This window comes from Podarcis liolepis (assembly GCF_965112155.1).
Source record: "Podarcis liolepis genome assembly, chromosome: 6".
NCBI classification, from domain to species: Eukaryota; Metazoa; Chordata; class Lepidosauria; order Squamata; family Lacertidae; genus Podarcis; species Podarcis liolepis.
Window position 1 is genome coordinate 46,513,248 of NC_139559.1, and position 19,386 is coordinate 46,532,633.

General features: G+C 39.8%; 1 protein-coding gene across 1 annotated transcript; it reads right to left on the reverse strand.

Moving 5' to 3' along the window:
• Positions 1–467: 467 nt before the first annotated feature.
• On the reverse strand, positions 468–19,351 carry STK38 (serine/threonine kinase 38). The gene is made up of 14 exons (XM_083509347.1): positions 19,034–19,351; positions 16,757–16,892; positions 14,636–14,687; positions 14,140–14,262; positions 13,234–13,317; positions 11,174–11,297; positions 10,202–10,356; positions 9,234–9,336; positions 8,549–8,610; positions 7,382–7,499; positions 6,542–6,665; positions 5,266–5,361; positions 4,991–5,085; positions 468–4,219 (listed from the first exon to the last, which is right to left on the reverse strand). The coding sequence occupies exons 2-14, from the start codon at positions 16,885–16,887 to the stop codon at positions 4,089–4,091; spliced, it is 1,398 nt and encodes a 465-aa protein (XP_083365473.1). The 5' UTR covers positions 16,888–16,892; positions 19,034–19,351; the 3' UTR covers positions 468–4,088.
• Between the last annotated feature and the right edge of the window lie 35 nt (positions 19,352–19,386).

Genomic DNA, 19,386 nt, shown 5'->3' on the forward strand with positions numbered 1-19,386 from the left:
TGCCCTTACGTGTACTCTCCAGAGGGAGCCACACTGGCCCCAGCCCCCACCTGTGTGTACACATGGTATAAAGAATGTATATAGCCACATCCCGTGTAACAGGAAACACCTGGTGCCACCACTAACTCTTTAACACACGTGAAGCAACCCTGAAGATATTTCATGTTAGAACAAAAGTTTGCAAAACGCATGCCTGAGAAGGAGGATGCTCATAAGTGCTCTCAAGCATAACGAAAAGGGTTTTTAAGACACTTTCTTTTTATGTACTTTTTCAACTTTCAATGAAGATGTCGGGGGGGGGGGAGGAACTCAGCGACTGGAATAAGTGAACATATCTATTACTTATTATTCACTCTTATTGCACCTAATCAACACACTTAGCAAATACATCCAGGCACCCCCTTTGATTACCTCAGTGTCATCTGTTGCGAACAACAAGCATTTCAATTCAAATAACTCACAAAACATTAGCAAAACTACATTTATTGAGGAAGTATTTTAAACAGCTCAGAATGCAAAGACACTTCCATAAAAATTGGTCTTCACACAAAACCCCAGAATCATGTACAAAGTATATGAAATTTTACACTGCAAGTAGTTACAGCTATATGCAGATACAAAATCAATTTTAATCAGCCATAAGGCGGAACCCAGGCACATTGGTTAAGCAGTACCTAAGTGCAATACACTGCTAATAATCACACACAACTGGCAGCATTGCTCATCTTAAGTCTCAGCCAGGAATTTTCTCCTGTACCCAGACACGCCAAAAATGTAGTATTTTGCAGCTTTTGTTGTGCCAGAGAGACATCAGCGCTACTAAATACCTCAGTAGAACAAGAAACAGAAAAATGATACGAACTTGCATTATGAGTAAGCTGTGTAATTGTTTGGCTTCTAGATCTACAACTGCTTTCGAAGAAGAAATGCACCACCCCGGAAAGGCAACAGTTTCTCTAGAATTTACAATGGGCTGCTGCAGGGTGACAAGAGCTAGGAACATGAGATTGGCAGCCACCTGTGGATTGTGCACTGCCTGCCACATTAATTGTGGTTAAGCATTGGCATTAAGCATTGACACTTACAATGGTCATTAAGGCTTATTAGGATTCCTGTTTAACCAGGATTTAAATACAGGTTTCAGATCTTGGTTAAATGAGAACCTTAATTCTCTAAATTAGTGCCAACAGACTACTTAACTGATTAAAGAGGACATTTACTGCAGTGGCAGAGTTCATGCGGAAGCTCTCTAAAAAATTTGTTAAAAGGAAGCCAGCATTATTTGCAACAGCCAATATATGATCTTCTCAGTTAATACTCCTGTTTTAGTGTTGTGGTTTTTTTAAAAAAAAGCAATACCATAGGAATCCAAGTTATAATGTTGCTATGAGAGGGCAGCATTGATTTTAACCCCCCCCAAAAGAAAATGGTTCACAGACTGATGTTCTAAGTTCCCAAATGCTTAATTCTCATTTCCATAAGCTTGTTGATGCATAATGTCCTTATTTGTGGGGAGCCTTCATTCACTGCACTGGCAGTGTTAATTAAGCACACTGGGTGACCTCTGGCAACTCAACTATGCTCTTGGCTGCTGCAGAGACTACAGGAACAAGGATTCGACCTCAGTTATAACAATATGCTATATTCATTCTCACTACAATACACAAAGTAAATCTTTCAAAAATTCCCAACAGTAGAAGACAGAAAATTACACCTTGTACTGCAATTCAATTTACTCACGTACACACAATGCTTGCACTCATCTGTCACACTGTGGCACAGAGATGCTTTGCTAAATGGTCATAATGCAAAAGGAAACATCAAAGAGGCATGCAAGAATCTTGTTTTCTTCCCTTTTGTGCAAGTTATTGGCTGGGCAGCTCTCTAGGCAATCAGGTTATCCTGAGACCTTCTACAGCTTTTTTTTTTAAAAAAAGGCTTTTAAAGCACCAGTTATGTATGCTACATATTTTCAACATTCAGCAAGCACCAGAAATTTAACTTTAAACCCATCATTATCTAACCAGTAAGCAAAACTCTAGCCCCACCATGCGTAGGACACGTCATTGGAGCACAGTAATAATTACAAACTAGGCACAGAGGATATATTAAAGCAGGAATAAGAGTTACCTCCCTATAGCCTCTTCTCTAGATACATTTTGTGGACAAAGCCTAAATGCAAAATATTTCATTAGTGACCTTCTTACTGAAGCTTCTGTGCATTGCCACATCTAGAAAACTAATTAAGGACCAGGATCTATCTGGATTTATAGGAGTACTAAGAAAGATAGGGAACACTCATGGTATAATGATTTTTTTTTGGGGGGGGGTGTTCCAAACCAGTACATAAGACTGCCTACCAGTGAGGGGTATGTGTAACAGTGCAGATTGGAGAACAACCACTATTAAAACAGTTTTTAATGTTTTAGCACATTAATCCCTCCAATTAATTTGCTAAAACTCCGATCTGATAAGGACAGATGAACCATCAGAGGACAAGTGAACTACTGCATAATTATGCACATTCAGTGAAAATGACTAAGACATCTGTTATTGAAATATTGCAGGCTTCATCAGATCTCCTAAAGGCAGAGACAACAATAATATTTGATGACTATCTCCTAAATTACAACTGAATCCTGACCTTTGTACAAGAACAAAGGACTTCAACTTCTTTCAGCCTATTTGGGCATCAGAGCACCTTACTAAAGGAAAGCTTAATGTTTTTACTAAATCGCCCGGTAACATAGCCTGATGTACAAGGACCATCCCAAGCTATCATGTTTAGGTCTCCTCCTCTGGCTTTCCTGTCTTCATTTTGACTCCAGATGCACTAGGGCTCCTCCTGTACTGTTACCTGCCCCCATCCTCAGTCTGGAGCTTAACATTGTCTTGAACAAATGATTTCAAAGATAGTTATCTGAACAATATAGTGAACTACATGAGATACACCAAATGATGGCAGTCTCATGTATCATGCAGAGCCTGAGAGGGCTTAAGAATCTGAAGAACACTCAGAGGGTCAGTGCCACCTAATGGCAACAGCCCAAGAAGTAGAACTGCACCATGTAGATCCTTTGAACAACCAGTCACTATGATCCCATTACTTCCTGTAGAGCACTCCTAGGTTATCCCAAAAGGCACTTCAGGGCTCTCTGCATCCAAGCTTCAGAAAGATAAAGCTCCAAAGTATATTATGCCACTAGCTAAACACTTATTTTACAATTCTCTGCTTGCAGCAACTTCCTAAGCTTTCATTAATCAAAGTCTTGAGGGTGAGAAGTAGGGAAAGAATCTGAAAAAGCAGGGCTCCTTTCACAGTATTAACTATGGTATCCTAATAATGCTATTAACAGTGATTTCTCTCTTACTACCAAGTAGAATGCAGTTACATAAATCTCACAAGGAATCATCTTTAGCTCTCTTGACAATGCTTGTAAAAAAGCGTAACGTTCCCCAAATCTGAAGTTTAGAAGGGGGAAAAAGCTCAATACTTTAGGATTACTATTTTAGTACCAACAGTAAAGTGCAGCAGCTTTTGAGGCCATTGTTGGGTTGAAAAAATTGCTATCCAAAAGGCTTTTGAACTAAGTATACAACACACTAGTGACAATTAAGGCAATACAGGTTTTGCCCTCCTATAGGATAAGCTTCTGAGAATTTGGTCTACCTCATACTAGTTATTGCTCTGTTTCCTGTACAATACCTTAGCCCTTAGAATTGTGCTGTACCTTTGCACAGCACTTGTAAAACAGAAGATACAAAAAAACCAAACCACAATTATGTTATACTCTACAATGTAAATAAAAGCTTGCACTCTCCTTCTTGAAGTAACAGTCTTAGGAATTTTAACTAAAGCCAGAATAACCTATTTCTGCAATAAAATCTGCAAAGGCAGGCTCATAAGTGCCATTTGTGGAAGTTTTCAATGCATAAATCCATTTAAATGTAAACACTGTGCATAATGATGTTATTTTGCACTCTTCTCAAGATTTCACAGGCCTCAGATAAAGTTTATGAAGCATAGGAGAAAAAACTTGTGCTGACAGGAAAGAATGAAGGTTCAGGAATAGTTTTGTTGTGAGTCACTACTTTCCTGCTTTCATGTATGAAGGTATTGCTCCTCGAGCTGTCAGGCCTTCAAATCTCTTGTAGGTATAATTTATAAAGACCCAGTCTTTGTTCTTGTAGTCTGTCTCTGGATGGTTGCTTGTGGTCACTGATTTTAAAAAAGAATATAGAGGTACTAGGTTATTAATAATAACTAAGGAGTTTAACAGAACACAACTTTGCATTAAGAACATTTTAGGAAAACCCTGGACTCCTTCAGTTTATTTAAAAAGTGCAAATGTTTCCGTTAGAATTACAGACAGCCAAATGTAAAGACACCTCAGAGTAGCCTCTACAAATCTGTTCTGCCAAGCCATCATTCTCCATGCTACTGAAAGCCCTGAACATCATGTCTAGCATATGCTAAAGTGGCTGAGAAAGTTAGGGAAAGAACCTACTTTGAGAAGCTTCCTCTCAAAATTTTATTCATTAAAATATTTTGCTCTGGGTTAAACCAAACCTGTGACACTTTCATGTCACTTTTGTAAGTTTTTCCAGATTTGTATTACCAGAGAATGCTCCAAAAGTATCAATAAAGAGGGGCGAAATGATTTAACAATACCAGAAGAAGAAAAAAACCCAAAATTAGGTCACTAGACATTTTTGGCCACAATGTAACACAGAGTTAACCATGAGTACATGCAGTTAACTGTGATGTCTTACCTGGCTATATTGGATTTTGGACTGTGCTTCTTACATTAGACAAAACCCTTTCAGCAGGTCAAGCCCAAACATAATGGAAGTGAGAGCATGAGGATTTGCAAAACTGAGCTTGTAGTAGACTATGAACTATTTTATATGAAATACCTACTTCTGGGAGAGAGATTAAAGCTAAAACTCTACATAAAAAAGAAATAAAATCCAAAGTGGAAATATCTACCTGCTGGTTTAAGGATATCAGATTCCGGAAATTCATCGAAGTTTGAAGTATCGTCAATACTTTTGATTTCTATGGATATTGCCGCTGGTCTCTCCCTATTAAGAATTGTTCTCAATTAGAGTTTATAATGCAAGTAAGTACCAAAAATCAAAATCTATGTCAGAGGTGCTTCTAAAGTTCAAACTTTGCCTTGCTCATAGGGAATTACTGCACACTAAGCAACTGAATTAGAAAAACTTAAAGAACAGTGTCCTAGAAGAAATAAAACATTGTACCTGATATGCTCCCAGTCAACGGCTTCAAAAAAGGGGTTTGTTTTGATTTCTTCAACACCTGGGGCACCAATTCGGTGCTCCCATTCACAGCAAAATCTGCACAGACAAAAAAGGCAGCATAGAATATTCAAAAAGTGGGGAAACAAACTACTAAGTGGGAAAGGGAACAACTGAAAGTAAAACAAATACAATTCAAAGTAAATGCAATTTTTTTTCCAATGGAAGCCTCTAGAACAGGTCTCTATATGCTGGAAGAAAAAAACCTTAGTATCTGTGTGGGGTTAATGAGCGTTGTTTTTAAAGCCATTTCACATTATTTCCCCATCCTCCAAAACACTGGGAGCAGTGCAATAGCTGCATTACTCTGATTTTCCTCCAGGCATCTGATCATAAGGCATCATGTTCCCCTTGCCCTCTGTGCATTACTGAGAAGTTGTGAGGGTCCAGAACATTTTTATGCCATATTAATCAAACCACTACAATTCTGTGTCTCTTCCAGTGAGATATGGACTGCTTAATACCACTTGTTATGATATATGTTTCCCCAATGTTTCATTATCTGGCAATGTAATAAATTGCAAGAATTTCAATGCTTTCTTTTTTTTTCTGTTCTGTTTAATGTGCTACTGCTTCCAGGCATATCAAGCAGAATACTCTTTTGAATTTCTGTGCAACATAAGAGTTCAGACACTCATTGAATATTTTCCAGTGCACAGAACATTAGGAGCTAGGGGAAAGTTGCCTCTAAAACTGGGATTCAAGGAAGTTTAGAAGCTTGCCCAAGTTGCCTCTAAAACTGGGATTCAAGTCTCTCTCGCTCTATCCTGACTTTTGCTGGAGGTTCAACATAAGGGAGAATGCAACATACACAATACATATGGGAATAAATTTCTTGCTTTATGCAGCTGGCCAAGGAAGCTGGAGGCAGCACAGGAGAGGTTCCCACATTCCTGAAAACCCACCATGAAGTAGCAATGGTGCTGTGGATGATGAGGGGTTCCTTGTGGGTACCTAGGCTAAAGCATTTGCCCAAGTTATGTGCTCTCTTGGGCAGACAACTGTTGTAAGTGCTTACAAAAAGGAATAAAGTAAGAAGCAATATGAAATAAGGAGAGAACAGGGATGCTTTGCCTAAGCAACTTTTAAAACTACCTACACAATTTTTAAAATATGGAAGCCTAACTTATTTTTGTAAGATTACAAAGCAGTAGCCCAAAGTTGCAGACTGAATGTTGAGAAATCTTGTATCTGATGACAGCAGATAATGATCTGGTACCTTAGAATAAGATCCTTGGCTCTCTCTGAGATTGGAACTTCTGGAGGGAATATTAGGGTCTCTTTCCAATTCATCACCTTTTTGTAAGTTTCTTGAGGAGTCTCTGAACAGAAAGGGGGGTAACCTAAGAAAGTTATGAAAGTTCTGATTAGTGATTAATGAAGTCCAAGTGCAGCTATCATCTTCTACCTTCTTAGTTTTACCGTATTTTTCACCCCATAGGACGTACCGGCCCATAGGACGCACCTAGTTTTTTTGGGGGGAAATAAAGAAAAAACAATTTATTTCCCCCCCAGATGTGGGGCTGGGGCGGGGGAAGCCCGAGCTTCCCCCAACCCCAGCCCCCAGAACAGGCTGCTATCCGCAAGCCGTGGGAGAGCTGCGCGAAGTCGCGCAGCTCTCCCATGGCTAGCGGAGCGCTGTGCGAAGCCCGAAGCTTGGGGCGTGCTGAGCTCTGGGTGTCGGCAAGCTCTCCGCTAGCCGTGGGAGAGCTGCGTCTCCCATGGCTAGCGGATAGCTTCCTGAAGCCTGGAGAGCGAGAGGGGTCGGTGCGCACCGACCCGCCTCGCTCTCCAGGCTTCAGCGAAAGCCTGCATTCGCCCCATAGGACACACACACATTTCCCCTTCATTTTTGGAGGGGGAAAAGTGCGTCCTATAGGGCGAAAAATACAGTATTTTAAGGTCAAGAACCACAATTGCACATAAAAATCCAGCTAAAAGTAGCCAAGCAGAAGAAAAGCAGTATTATGTATAACATACTATTTAGAAGCTAGGTGAGGGGCAATGATCCACAATATCAGATTTTTTATTCTTAGATACATGAATGGTTGTTTCTTACCAATTAGCATCTCATACATGATGACCCCAAGTGACCACCAGTCACAAAGCTTATTGTAGCCTGTCTGCATAAAGACCTCTGGAGCAATATAATCTGGAGTTCCCACTGTAGAGAAGGCCTGTAATCAAACATAATCTGTTACACATTTTCTGTTGTATCTTATCAATGAGCATAGGGAATATCCAGAAAAAATATGTGGAACAATGACTTCTGCAGTCAATGAACACGTCTACAAACAAATTTGTTTGTGTCTCAACTTCAGGATGCTGGAGGGCAATGCGATACTTTGGCCATAAACAAAGTCCTACTATGCCTCTTTTGCTGACATGAAATTATTATTTGAGCAATCTAAAGCAAGAATGGGGAACCTCTAGCCCATAGCTGTCAATGTTTCCCTTTTTTAAAGGGAAAGTCCCTTATTCCGAATAGGATTCCTCGCAAGAAAAGGGAAAAGTTGACAGCTATGCTCTAGCCTGCAGGCCAAACGTGTCCCTCCCCCCACCCAGGTCTCCCCATTTGGCCTGCCAGGCTGTTTTGGGAAAGTCAAAATTATATAAAATGTCAGCTGTGAGGCGAGTAAGGGTGGGCCTTCAAAGGAGCTTAAAGTGAGCTCTCAATTGTTCTTTTTATGATGCAAGAAGTGTTCCCAACCAAGTGCACCTTGCTCCTTGCTCCGGTTGGAGGAAGCAGTGCTACTCTTTGCAAGCCTCCCCATACTCCCCCTTTTAACCCCTGACACCTGGAGTATAAAACAGTCGTGTGGCTTTTAAGCCTCCTGTAAAAAACCATCCAACATCACTTGGTAACCCTGCACAAGTAATTTTACAGGAGGGAGACACAACTTGCCTATCAATCGTGTGCCATAGTGACAACATGTGACTGACAGTTGGGCGATCCCACCTGCTAAATTTGGCCTGCAAAATAAACCCTGATAAAGATCAGGCTTGTGGAGCCAAAAAGTTTCCCTACCCCTGATCTAAGCCTTCAATTACATTTGAGATCCCTTCCAACTCTATGGTTCTATTTCCCTAGATGAGAACAAGTGGCAGAGACAAAGCAAGTATGCATTACATACTGATTTCTCAGCTGGATCTTCAAGGTCTTAAACACAAAGTATGACATGATCTCTACACAGAGGGAAGAATCTCTAGACAGAGCAATACCTACCAGCTGCCGCCTGTTTCTTTTCCAAGTTTCTGCTTTCCTTTTGGAGTTCATATTCTGAAAAGCTAAAGATAGAAGACAGGTAGTATATTATTACCTTTGCATTTAATGGCTCTCGTTTCAATGAAGTGTTGATGATGTTTACATTTTTGTACAATAGTTCCCTACTTTTAACATATTCCCCTGAATCCCAGTATGCTCCCTCTCCCCACCCCATACAACCCAGAAATGTGCATGTGTACATGAGAGGGTGAGTATGTGAAAGAGAGCTAGAATTCCTTCTAGTTACAATTTATTCTTTGGTGGCTACACTTAAAATCTTCAGTAGGTATCTATCTTGCTTTGCATTTTTGCAAAAGCAGTATTTTGAGGCCTCCCTCAGATATCATTTAGCAGCAGTCTTTCCATCAAGCTGCAGCAGAGGGAGAGATGAGCCTACAGAGTCACTTCATCAAGTCCGTTGAGATTGCCAGTGCCATTTGGCTCCCCCTCAACTGTTTATATTCAAGCTGGTCATTATAAGAACTCTGTGTAATTTTAAGAACTGATTATCAAGGTTGCTTGTTTTCTTCTCCCCTCCTTCCTCGTCCCATTTATCATTTTGATTCCTGTCTTTAAGACTGCAAGCCTATCAATATTTCTGCCAAGCAACAAGCTCAAAAGAAGTTTTAGATACAACACAACTTACTGAAGTCACTAGGAAGATTGTGGCTCAAATTTCTATAGAACTCCGTTCTGTGTGCTTTCTTAAGTCCAGTGCAGAGACCAAAGTCGGATAGTTTCACATGGCCCTACATGTCAAGAAACAAGCACAAAATAAAGAGATACAAGGCAACCTCATTTTAAAATTTTCTTTATTTAACAAATTTTATATAACATTTGATTGTATCAAAACCTCTAAGGAGTTCAGGTACTGAATGTTTGACCATGGTCTTAAAAGCCTGAACTGGCCTTGATCTTAGGTTTCTAGCAAGATAAAATGACTCTATCTGACCAACTCATTCGGAACCTTTGGCAATTGTGGCTGAGAGAGCTTGGTGATCCCATACTCTGCATGAATGGAACGATTCACTTAAGAAATTTTGAGAACATGTACATGAAGCAGGAGAACAACAAAAACTCACAACCAAAATAAAATGTCATGACCCTTCTTCAGCACCCAAAGCATGAATGCCAGGAATCCTAACTAGAACTCCATAATTTCTCTCCCTAGTCTGGGTGGTGGTATGGGAAACACATGCTATTGAGGCCTCCTGAGTTTTGGATTAGATGGAGGTACCTTCTTCTGGCTCATGCATGACATACCACACATTACTGTGTCAACAAGGTCTCTGAGCAGGTCATTTTTATGCATCTAAGCTATTTAGCACTAGTCTCCCATTTCCATCCCTGGGGTTTCCAAAGTAAATTAACACAGTAGTAATAAAATAATATTAGATCTGTGCCTTGTGTGTTTATATTGTTTTCAAACCTATCTTTATTACAGAATCATAAAACTGCAGAGTTGGAAGAGAACCAAAGGATCATCTAGTTCAACCCCATTTTTAATTGTATGATTGGAAATCGCCTTGTGATGTCTGAAAAAGAGGATTCATAAATTGATAATAAATATTTTTAACAGTCCCTGAAACAGCTTACAGTAAATAATACTCGTACCTTACTGTCTAACAGGAGATTATCTGGCTTGATATCACGATGAATAAAACCCAGCTGATGAATTGAATCTATAGCCAGCACAGTCTCTGCTATATAAAACTGAGTTTCTTCTTCTGTTAGGGTATCTTTTTTCATCAATAATGTCATCATATCACCTGTATGTACAGAGAACAGGAAGTGAAGATAAGTTGTATTCAGTTTCTTTGTAATGCCATATCTGGTTGTTCTTTTAGCTTGGCCTAAATTCCAAGATACACCATCTTCTGTTCCAAGTCTCTTTTTCCTCAGAGCTATTTCATTTACTTCTTAAATAGCTACTTAGTCTATTTTCTTTCCTACACAGGCAAGAAAATAACATCATAGACAGAATTACATTATGTCCCGGAAAATCTGCATGCGTTACTCCTTGCAACTGCTGGTAAAGGATTCTGAAATGGCCAAAAGTAGATGCCCATTCCATCATAAATATAGCAGCCTAAAATAGCAGAATGGCCTTTTGAATATGCCCTCATTTTCACCAAGTTTCCTTCTAACAAGTTCATGTTTCTAATTTCAGCATAAATAAATACAATTTTATCAAATTCCTACATGAGCCAACCTCAACTTATTTCTGTCAATAACAAGTAAAAATGAAAGTCTGGATATAGCTCTGAAAAGTTATTGAGCAGTAAAGTGGATACATCATTTGGTCAAAACAGTAATATTCTCATGAACACCCTGACCAATAAACAATAGAGCAAAAGTCAACCTGGAGTAGGACTCCTTCACTATCAGTGGATTTCATATGCTCAAAACTGCCTTTCCTATAGTTTGACTATAGTCTATGGGTACATCACTTTAGATTGTGACTTGTTCAATACATGCTAATCAGTGACTAGTGCATTTCAAAATGGGGCATATAACTTGCCATGTAGTCAGCATTCACAATAATATCAAGCAATATTAGATGACACAGAAGTTCAAAATAATTACCTCCAGGCAGAAACTCCATAATTAAGTAGAGGTTCAGCTTATCCTGGAAACTATAGAACATTTTTACAACCCACAAACTGTCTGCCTCCACTAGAATGTCACGTTCTGCTCGAATGTGGCCAACCTGGAGATAAATACATTAAAAAAAAGTTGTAATTAAAGAAATATTTACACAATATTTGCAAATGTTGTTCATAACCCAATAGGTCCCCAAACGGCAACTTATTTTTAATATTAGTTACATTTCAAATTGCAGAATGGTGCATGCCAGAAGCACAGGTGCTGCCCAGTCAAGTGAGTCAAGGTACAGGCAATGGGCTGTAAACCCACCCCAACTGTGAACAGGAAATAAAATTTTAAAATGAGCAAATCTCTCCCCTTACCAGCAGCAGCCACTCAGTTAAGAGGGCTCAGTTGGGGCTGCCCTTGAAAAATGTTCAGAACTTTCAGTTAATGCAGGATGCTGCTGCTAAAGATTTGACCATCACTACATTTAAGAAGCATGTTACCCCTTTGCTATTATCAGCTGCACTGGTGGTTGGTCTGTTTCTGAGTGTAATTCTAGGTTAAAGCCCACAATAGCTTAGGACAAGTTGTCTAAAAGCACTTTTTCTTCCCACTGAGTCTCTCTGCCCTCCGATATCTAGCAAAGCCCTTTAATCATTCTGTTGCCTTAAGAAGTGTGTTACCACCCACTATACAAGACTGCTTTTTGTGTCATGGCACCCGGTATATTAACTCCCTGCCTAGAAAGATTAGGTTTATATCCTGTTCTGCTGGTTTCCTGTTGTTTGAAAACCTTTCTAGCAAGCCCTTGTTTTTAAGCTTATGTGTTTTTTGGCGTTTGCTGCTATTATACTGATACTGGCATTGGCCTGGTTTGTAAGTTACAGTATGTAAAATTATGGCTAAGTGTGAATGAGGGAGTGTGTGAGTATTTAGAGGAAAGATCATGACCCCTTTGCTCCTCTCCTGGTCCTGCTGCTGTGCTATTCAGAGCTAAGCCATAGTTTGGCTTAGGGCTATGTCCAAACCCAGGCCCACAGTTTCCAGACAAATGAGCTGCAGCCCATGTTTGTTCTTGGCTTACCACTCGTGGTTTGTGGAGAGAGAGAAACCCTGAGCAATGCTAATTCAAATTATGTGGCAGCAGCAGGACAAGGGAAGAGCAGAGCGGCTACGATTTTTCATCCAAGTTCCCACCTACTTTCTTGTTCATGCTTAGCCATGGATTGACTTAGCAATGCCTTTTGAAATGAGTCATTGGTTTTTATATTTTATAAATTGCCCTCATATCTCCATTTTAGAAGGAGAAAATGATTATAAATCCTAAAATAATTAAATATTGCTAGTGTGAAAACACTGTATCCACCAGCGCGAGCAAAGGGTTTCTTAATTTGCAGCTGAAGCCTCTAAATAGGTAAGTGCCTTCTGACAAGCTCCATGTTGCCTGCATCAAAATTAAATCAGGCATGGAATACAGACAAAAGTGCACTTAGTCACTGAGACACATGCAAGTGGAATTTAAGTCAAAGGCTTAAACGGTTAAGGGAAGAATTCTGAATTTCATTTTTTCTTCTATAGCATCATATTCATACCTGAAGACGCATGAAAAGTGATCAGCACACATGTATTCAATTTTTGATGCTCAAAACTCTTAAGACTTACAGCATGATCCCATGAAGGCTTTCTATGAACAAGTCCCATTAAGACTTACTCTTTAATAACTATGCATACAACTGCAGTTTTTGCATAATAAATACAAAATGTTCAATTAAATTTAGATAAAGATGGTGAGTTGGAGATGCAGGTTCAAAAACATCTCATCAACAAGCTGGAAAAACTTAAAATGAAAGTTACCACATTCCATTTGGTGATTACAGAGTTTCTTTTTCCTAGGTTCTCTTCTGCCTTCCATGCATTCCAAAGTTCCCCACAAAATGATAATTTAAGATATCTCATCATGAGTGTAATGATTCTAGCAGAAAAGAAGAACTCCACATTGCTTGCACATTCTTACTTTTGACATCTGCATACTCTCATTAGGAATCAGTATTTACCTGCTCTTTTTCAAGCATATCTGCTTTCCGTAGTATTTTCATTGCATACACATGCCCTGTATCTTTCTTCTGAACAAGCCGCACCTAGAAGTTGTGCAACAACAATGCACATATTAAAACCCCTTTAGCCATTTTGTTTAAGACAAACAGTTACAGAAAGGAGAATTAGGGGAGGAAAGTGATCTGTTTTGGAGATGATTGAACAATATATAGAGCCTGCTGTACCTACTAGTGTAGTATATCTAGTTTTCAGCTGCTATGGAGCATAACACTATCTGGCATTGAGTCAATTATTATTTTTCCTTCCTGGCTAACATTCATGACAATGCTACCCTTCATAATAAATTACAATAAGAGATATGGTGAACACATATAACTGAGACAGGCCTAGGGTACACCCAAAATATTTGGATAATGGGTATAAATAAAGCAGAATATTATTACTATAGCACTACAATGGAACAGAGCAAATTAGAAAAGGTGTAGACACAGTATATTAAGATAGTTAAGTTTGGAAAACAACATTATACCGTTAGCCATTAGACAATTTTCAGAAAAGCCAGTAAGATACTGCTGCTGCTTAGAGCATTACCTGAATTCTGTAAATAACTACATGTAGGAAACAGGTGTTACCAGATAACTGTTAGGGAGCTCAGCATAAAACTACATTTGGCCAACTGTGTTAACAAATCAACCAATTGTCCATTACTTTAAGAGGATTTTCAAATTACTAATATATTTTTCAGAAGTGTAGAAACTACCTTTATTGATGGGATACTTGCCCTGAAAGCAAACTCTATCTATTTGCATTTAATAACAAGGTGATAAGAGGCTTTTGATGGTGTTGGAGGGTCAGAAGTTGGCTGTCTATACTTTTTAGAAGTCTTTTTCATTTTGAACTCTTACCTCTCCAAATGCTCCTCGGCCTATTACTTTTAAAGATTCAAAGTCTTCCAACCCAAGCCTTGTTCTTTTTAGGCGCAGAAACTCTGTTTCCTTTCGGGCATGTGCTGATCTCCTCATTCTTTTCTAGTTGTTGTTCAAAAAAAGGGGGGGAAAGGTTAATGCCATTTTCTATTAAAAAAAAACAACAACAACAGCTAGGCCAGAATCATTCACAGCAAAAGCTTGTTATCTTTACTCTGGTCTTTGACACCTCAGGTGTATTCTTAGGACCCTCCCTTCTTTTTGTGGCTGCATTCCATAATTGTATGTTTTAAAACTATTTTTAATGTTGTATTTTAAATTGTTGTAATCCATCCTGTGACCATAGGGTGAAGGGCAGGTAATAACTTTAAATTATTGATGATGATGATGATGATAATAATAATAATAATAATAATAATAATACAGGGGTGATGAGAAACAAGACCAAGAAAGCATGTTTCAGCATATGCAATACCTCTTCATCTTTTAAGCCTTCTTCTTCCATAACTTTTTCTAGCTTCTTCTGTCTGGGGAAAAAAAGAATAAAGTTTTTGAACAAGGTCTCCACAAGTTCATGCATACAACTTCAGGACAGAATAGAGCTGCCAGGAATTGGAACACTGAATTCCAAGGCTTCATTTCTCAATGCACACAGCAATCAAGATAAACACCCTGCTTCTGCTTGAACTTCTGCAAAATGAACAGGAAATTTGCTCTTATCATGCATTTGCATCATACAAATTAAGTCGTTTGTAAAGAAAAGGGGCACGAAACAAGAGCAGAGTTTAATCATTTATAATAAAAAGGACGTACAAACAAACTGATTGCAGAATGAGCGACTTCTGGAAGGTATCAAGACCTGATTTAGATCAACCATCAAATATCTTACTGCCAGGTCAAGGTGTGTCTGTGGTGGGAAAGGGCTCACAGGAGATAGCTGGCAAAAACAGAGGGCACATCATCGCAGCCAATCTAACACCCAATCCATAATGCACAACACAACTGCATTTGTCACTGGGTGGAACAGTAGAATGTAAAAAGTGGAAAGGACTTCATTTCAAAATGACCTTTGAAACACTATAGAGAGCTTCTTAGACTATAAACTACTTCCATTTCTATGAAAATGATCAGTCTCTTCAATTCTAACCAATCTGTCAGCTTAATAAACCTTTAGTTATTCTGTATATGCAAACAAAAAGCTGGATAAATTTAGGGAGAATATAGAAGGGAGTAGATCTGATGGATTTTAGCAAGGCCTTTCAAGAAAATTGCTCAAAGGCAATGTATTTCAAAAGAACTGAAACTCCTTACGATAGAATTCTGAGGCAAGGGTTCCTGTGAGCTTCATTCAGGTGGTCTTCAGAATGTCCACATTAAATTATTATGTTGATTTTAAACTGTATTGTATTGCTGCTTCTTTTATTATATTTTACTGTATTATAATTTGAATTCCATAAAATACAAATTGTAATACAAAAAAATATAAGAAATAAAAAACAAAAAATACAGCATCTAGCACAGTACATTACAAATTATACAACACACAGGGAGGAAATATGAAGCGCCCCCCCTCAAGATCATCAGCTAACCTGAAGTGGCCCCCCCAATATCATCCGGGGTGGGGGAAAGCAACCACTGTTCTAGGGTACCAGTCAAGCACACACAATCAAATGTACCTCACGGTTTGAACCATAGAATTGTAGAGTTGGAAGGGACCCCAAGGGTCATCTAGTACAACCCACTGCAATGCAGGAATGTTATTCCATGTGAACTGACAGCATGTCCTAGCAAAGATTTCACAAGGCTGGATGTAATAGTAAAAGACTGGCAGCAGTGACAAGCTATTTCTATAACTGATCTTCTCATTGATAAGCCTAATAAGCTTTCAACTACAACATCTATAGAGACGTTGGTGGAGTTTTCCCACCAAGGGAAGGGAAATGTGTAACTACCAGAGAGGTGTAAATCAGCAGTGACTTCACCTTCAAGGACCTATGTTCCAATTGGCATTCAACATAATGAAGAGAGGGGTGTTTGTTAAATATTTCAAATAAGGGAAAGCTAAACTGGAACAACGGTTTTATGCATTAATTTTTTTTTAACGGAGCACATTTGACCACTACTTGTAGCAGGAAGTAGTTAATATATTTTACAGATAAATATAAAATACAATACTTAGAAGGGAATGAAATCCAGGAAGGAGTAAAATGTGTTTAGAGAGGCTGCTTTTGATTATAGTACACAGTAGAGCCAAGTGCATTTCGCAATAAAAACTGTTTATACTGGACACACTGAAATAAAAATAAAACATAACACTAGAGAGAGAAAAACAACTTTCATTCCAGGAAAATGCTGCTACTAGTTTTCATCAAGCATCTGCAACATATGCCTTTCTTGAAATGCACAACAAGAGGATAGCATGGGCACTGAAAAAATCATCATACTAAAATATTTAAAGGCTTTTTGAGGACTTAAAAGTGCTATAAAACTTTTAGCAGGATAAGATGATCAGCGTATTTGTGGCATCCATTGTTTCTTAAATCTTGATATAAGGAAAATAACATTACTTCCATTTTCATGAAGCTGGGATATTTACCTCATTTCTCGTTCCTCATGCTGCGCAATCAGATTACTGTAGAAGTTTTCTAATGTCACCTTTGTCATTGTAACTCGCTCCTTGGTGTGGTTGCTCATAGATGAACAAGGTGCTGGGCCAGTCATCGCCATGGTTCCTGGAAGAGAGAAATTAGAAAATATCTGTGATCCTAAACCTTGAAGCAAGAAATCTACACTACATGATGGCTTAAATTTAAATAAAGCAGCCAGTTTAAAAATAAACAAAAGCTTTGCAAATCGCAATATGCCCAAACTGGAAGCTACAAGTGTAAAAGGCCACAATGTTGCAAAACTTCCTGTTTTTCTACATAAGTTATGAACAAGGAGGAAAGAAATGTGATAACTATTAAGTCTCTGAATGACATTTTCAGGTTACATTACAAATGATAAGTCTCTTATTACTTTCATCTCCAGTCAATTAAAATTCTACCAACATGTTTTAAACCAATCATAGTACGTATTTCCATGTAAAAGTATTTACATACACAGCACAAGCCACATTTATTTCCTTGGAACTTGCTTCTATTGAGTAACAGACAATATCTGCAGGGCTGTCAACAAAGACTGAGCAAATTTGTTTCTGTTGCTCTAGAGCCTAGGGAAAGGGAATATTGATTACACTTTGGAAAGAATGAATGTCCTGACCATATGAACTGCTAGACAGTGGAACAGGCTACCACACAAGGTAAAGAACTGTTGGAGGTTTCTAAGCACAAGATGGATTGCCACCTAGTTATTGCAGATAACTAGAGTAGCAGATAATATACCTAAGTAGAAGTGGACTAGATGATTTTTAATCCTTCCAACTAAGATTCTAATCAGTAATTTTCAGTTCAAATTTACTTGGAGATAAGTCCCAGTGACTTCAATGGAGCTTACCTCCAAGCAAGTGTTCATAGACTACAGCCCAAGCAGTATTTTTCCTTTGTGTGACAGCAGAAACAAAAGCTTCTGTTCCTATTTTCTTCACAGTGTAACTAGCCGACCTAGAACCAATTAGCTCTTACACATTTGCTTTAGTTAACAATTGTAACTGCTTTTAAAATCTTCCCAATTTCATCAGAACTTCTAACCAAACAAAGCTTATATAAAATAATTATTTGAACTAATTAGAGTATTTTGCTCGCATGGCTCTTTGAATGCAATTGTTTTATGGTGCACTCCCTTCCAAGAAAAGCTGTACAAAATATAAATTATCTCTTTGTGATACTAGGCAACTGCAGCTCCTTTTTGCCAGTTGAAATTTCCCATTAAAAAAATTATCATCATCCCCAAGGACCAGAGTGTCACTATGGCTCATCTGCAGTGTACCTAGCCTATCGTGCCAGTTACAGGATCATGCCGCATGATACAGCCATGGCGTCCCACAAAGTTTGTTATAGGCATTAAGAGTTGTTAGGAAGACCCCTGTTTCTTTCAAGGAGCTACAGTTCTCAGGATCTCTGGGAATTGTAGTTCTGTGCAGGGAATAGGGGTATCCTAACAACTCTGACCATGCTTAACAAACCACAATTGCCAGGATGCTTTTGGGGGGAAACCACAGATGTTTTAAAGTGGCATGGTACAGCTTTAAATGTACAGCACAGGTGGGGCCTACTAGAATTCAAAGCAAAGCCTTCCCCTATGCATTCAAAGCACATTTCCCCCCAACTACAACTTACCCCCCCCCCCAAGCTGCAAATTCCCAGCACCCTTAACAAAATACAGTTCCCAGAGCTTTGGGGGCGGGAAGGGGCAAGAATTGTGCTTTTTACATGTAGGGCGTATACAATGTCTTAGAATCCCAGGAGACAACTATAAAGGAGCTGCTCCACTCCCAGGCACATTTACTCGGGAGCAATTCCCTCTCCTCAAGTCAGCCTCACTCGCCAGCAGAAACAAGGAGAAGATGAAGAAGGGAAAATGAGCACGAGGTCCATTTTCCACAGAAGTAGTTTGCGAGGGGGAAGAGGCCAGCAGGTGTAAACAGAGGAAGGAAAGGCAGAGCCAGGCGTCACGCTAAAAACCTAGCAGGAATCTATGTGGTCAAGAAGAAGAAAATGGGGTTGTTTTTTTAAGAGGGGGGAGGCAGGAGACTCAAGAGGAGGAAGAAGAGGACGGGGCAACTTGAGGCGTCTCCCCTCCCCTCTGTGGATGCTACAAAAGTACCTACCTGGCAAGAGGGGGCGGGACAGGATGGCGCCCCGGGAGGCAGCTCAGCCTGAGGGGGGAGGAATAACTTTTTTGGGGGGTAAACACCGGAGGAAAAGACGCTTACCAGACCCCCTTCTGGGAGCAGCGCCGAGGAGCCCCCGCCGTCCAATGCCTTCCCAGCCGACCAACACGGGAGAGAGACGGGGAGCAGCAGTTCCCAGAGGCCGAGCCCCGCCCCTTGCTCCCCGCTCAGCCGCCCCCACCCCAAAGGAAAGCTGGAGCCCGCGACCGGACAAGCGCCGACTGGAAACTCTGGCACAGCCCGCATGCGCAGAAGAGCTCTTTCTCTCTCTCTCCCAGCCGCGGCGCCGCCCTCTTCAAGGGGCGAGGCTCGCCTGATGGCCCGTTCCCCGCCCGCAGCCCCAGGAGGCGGGGCCGCCGCACTTTTGCCTAGCCTCCGGCGCTGCGCATGCGCCG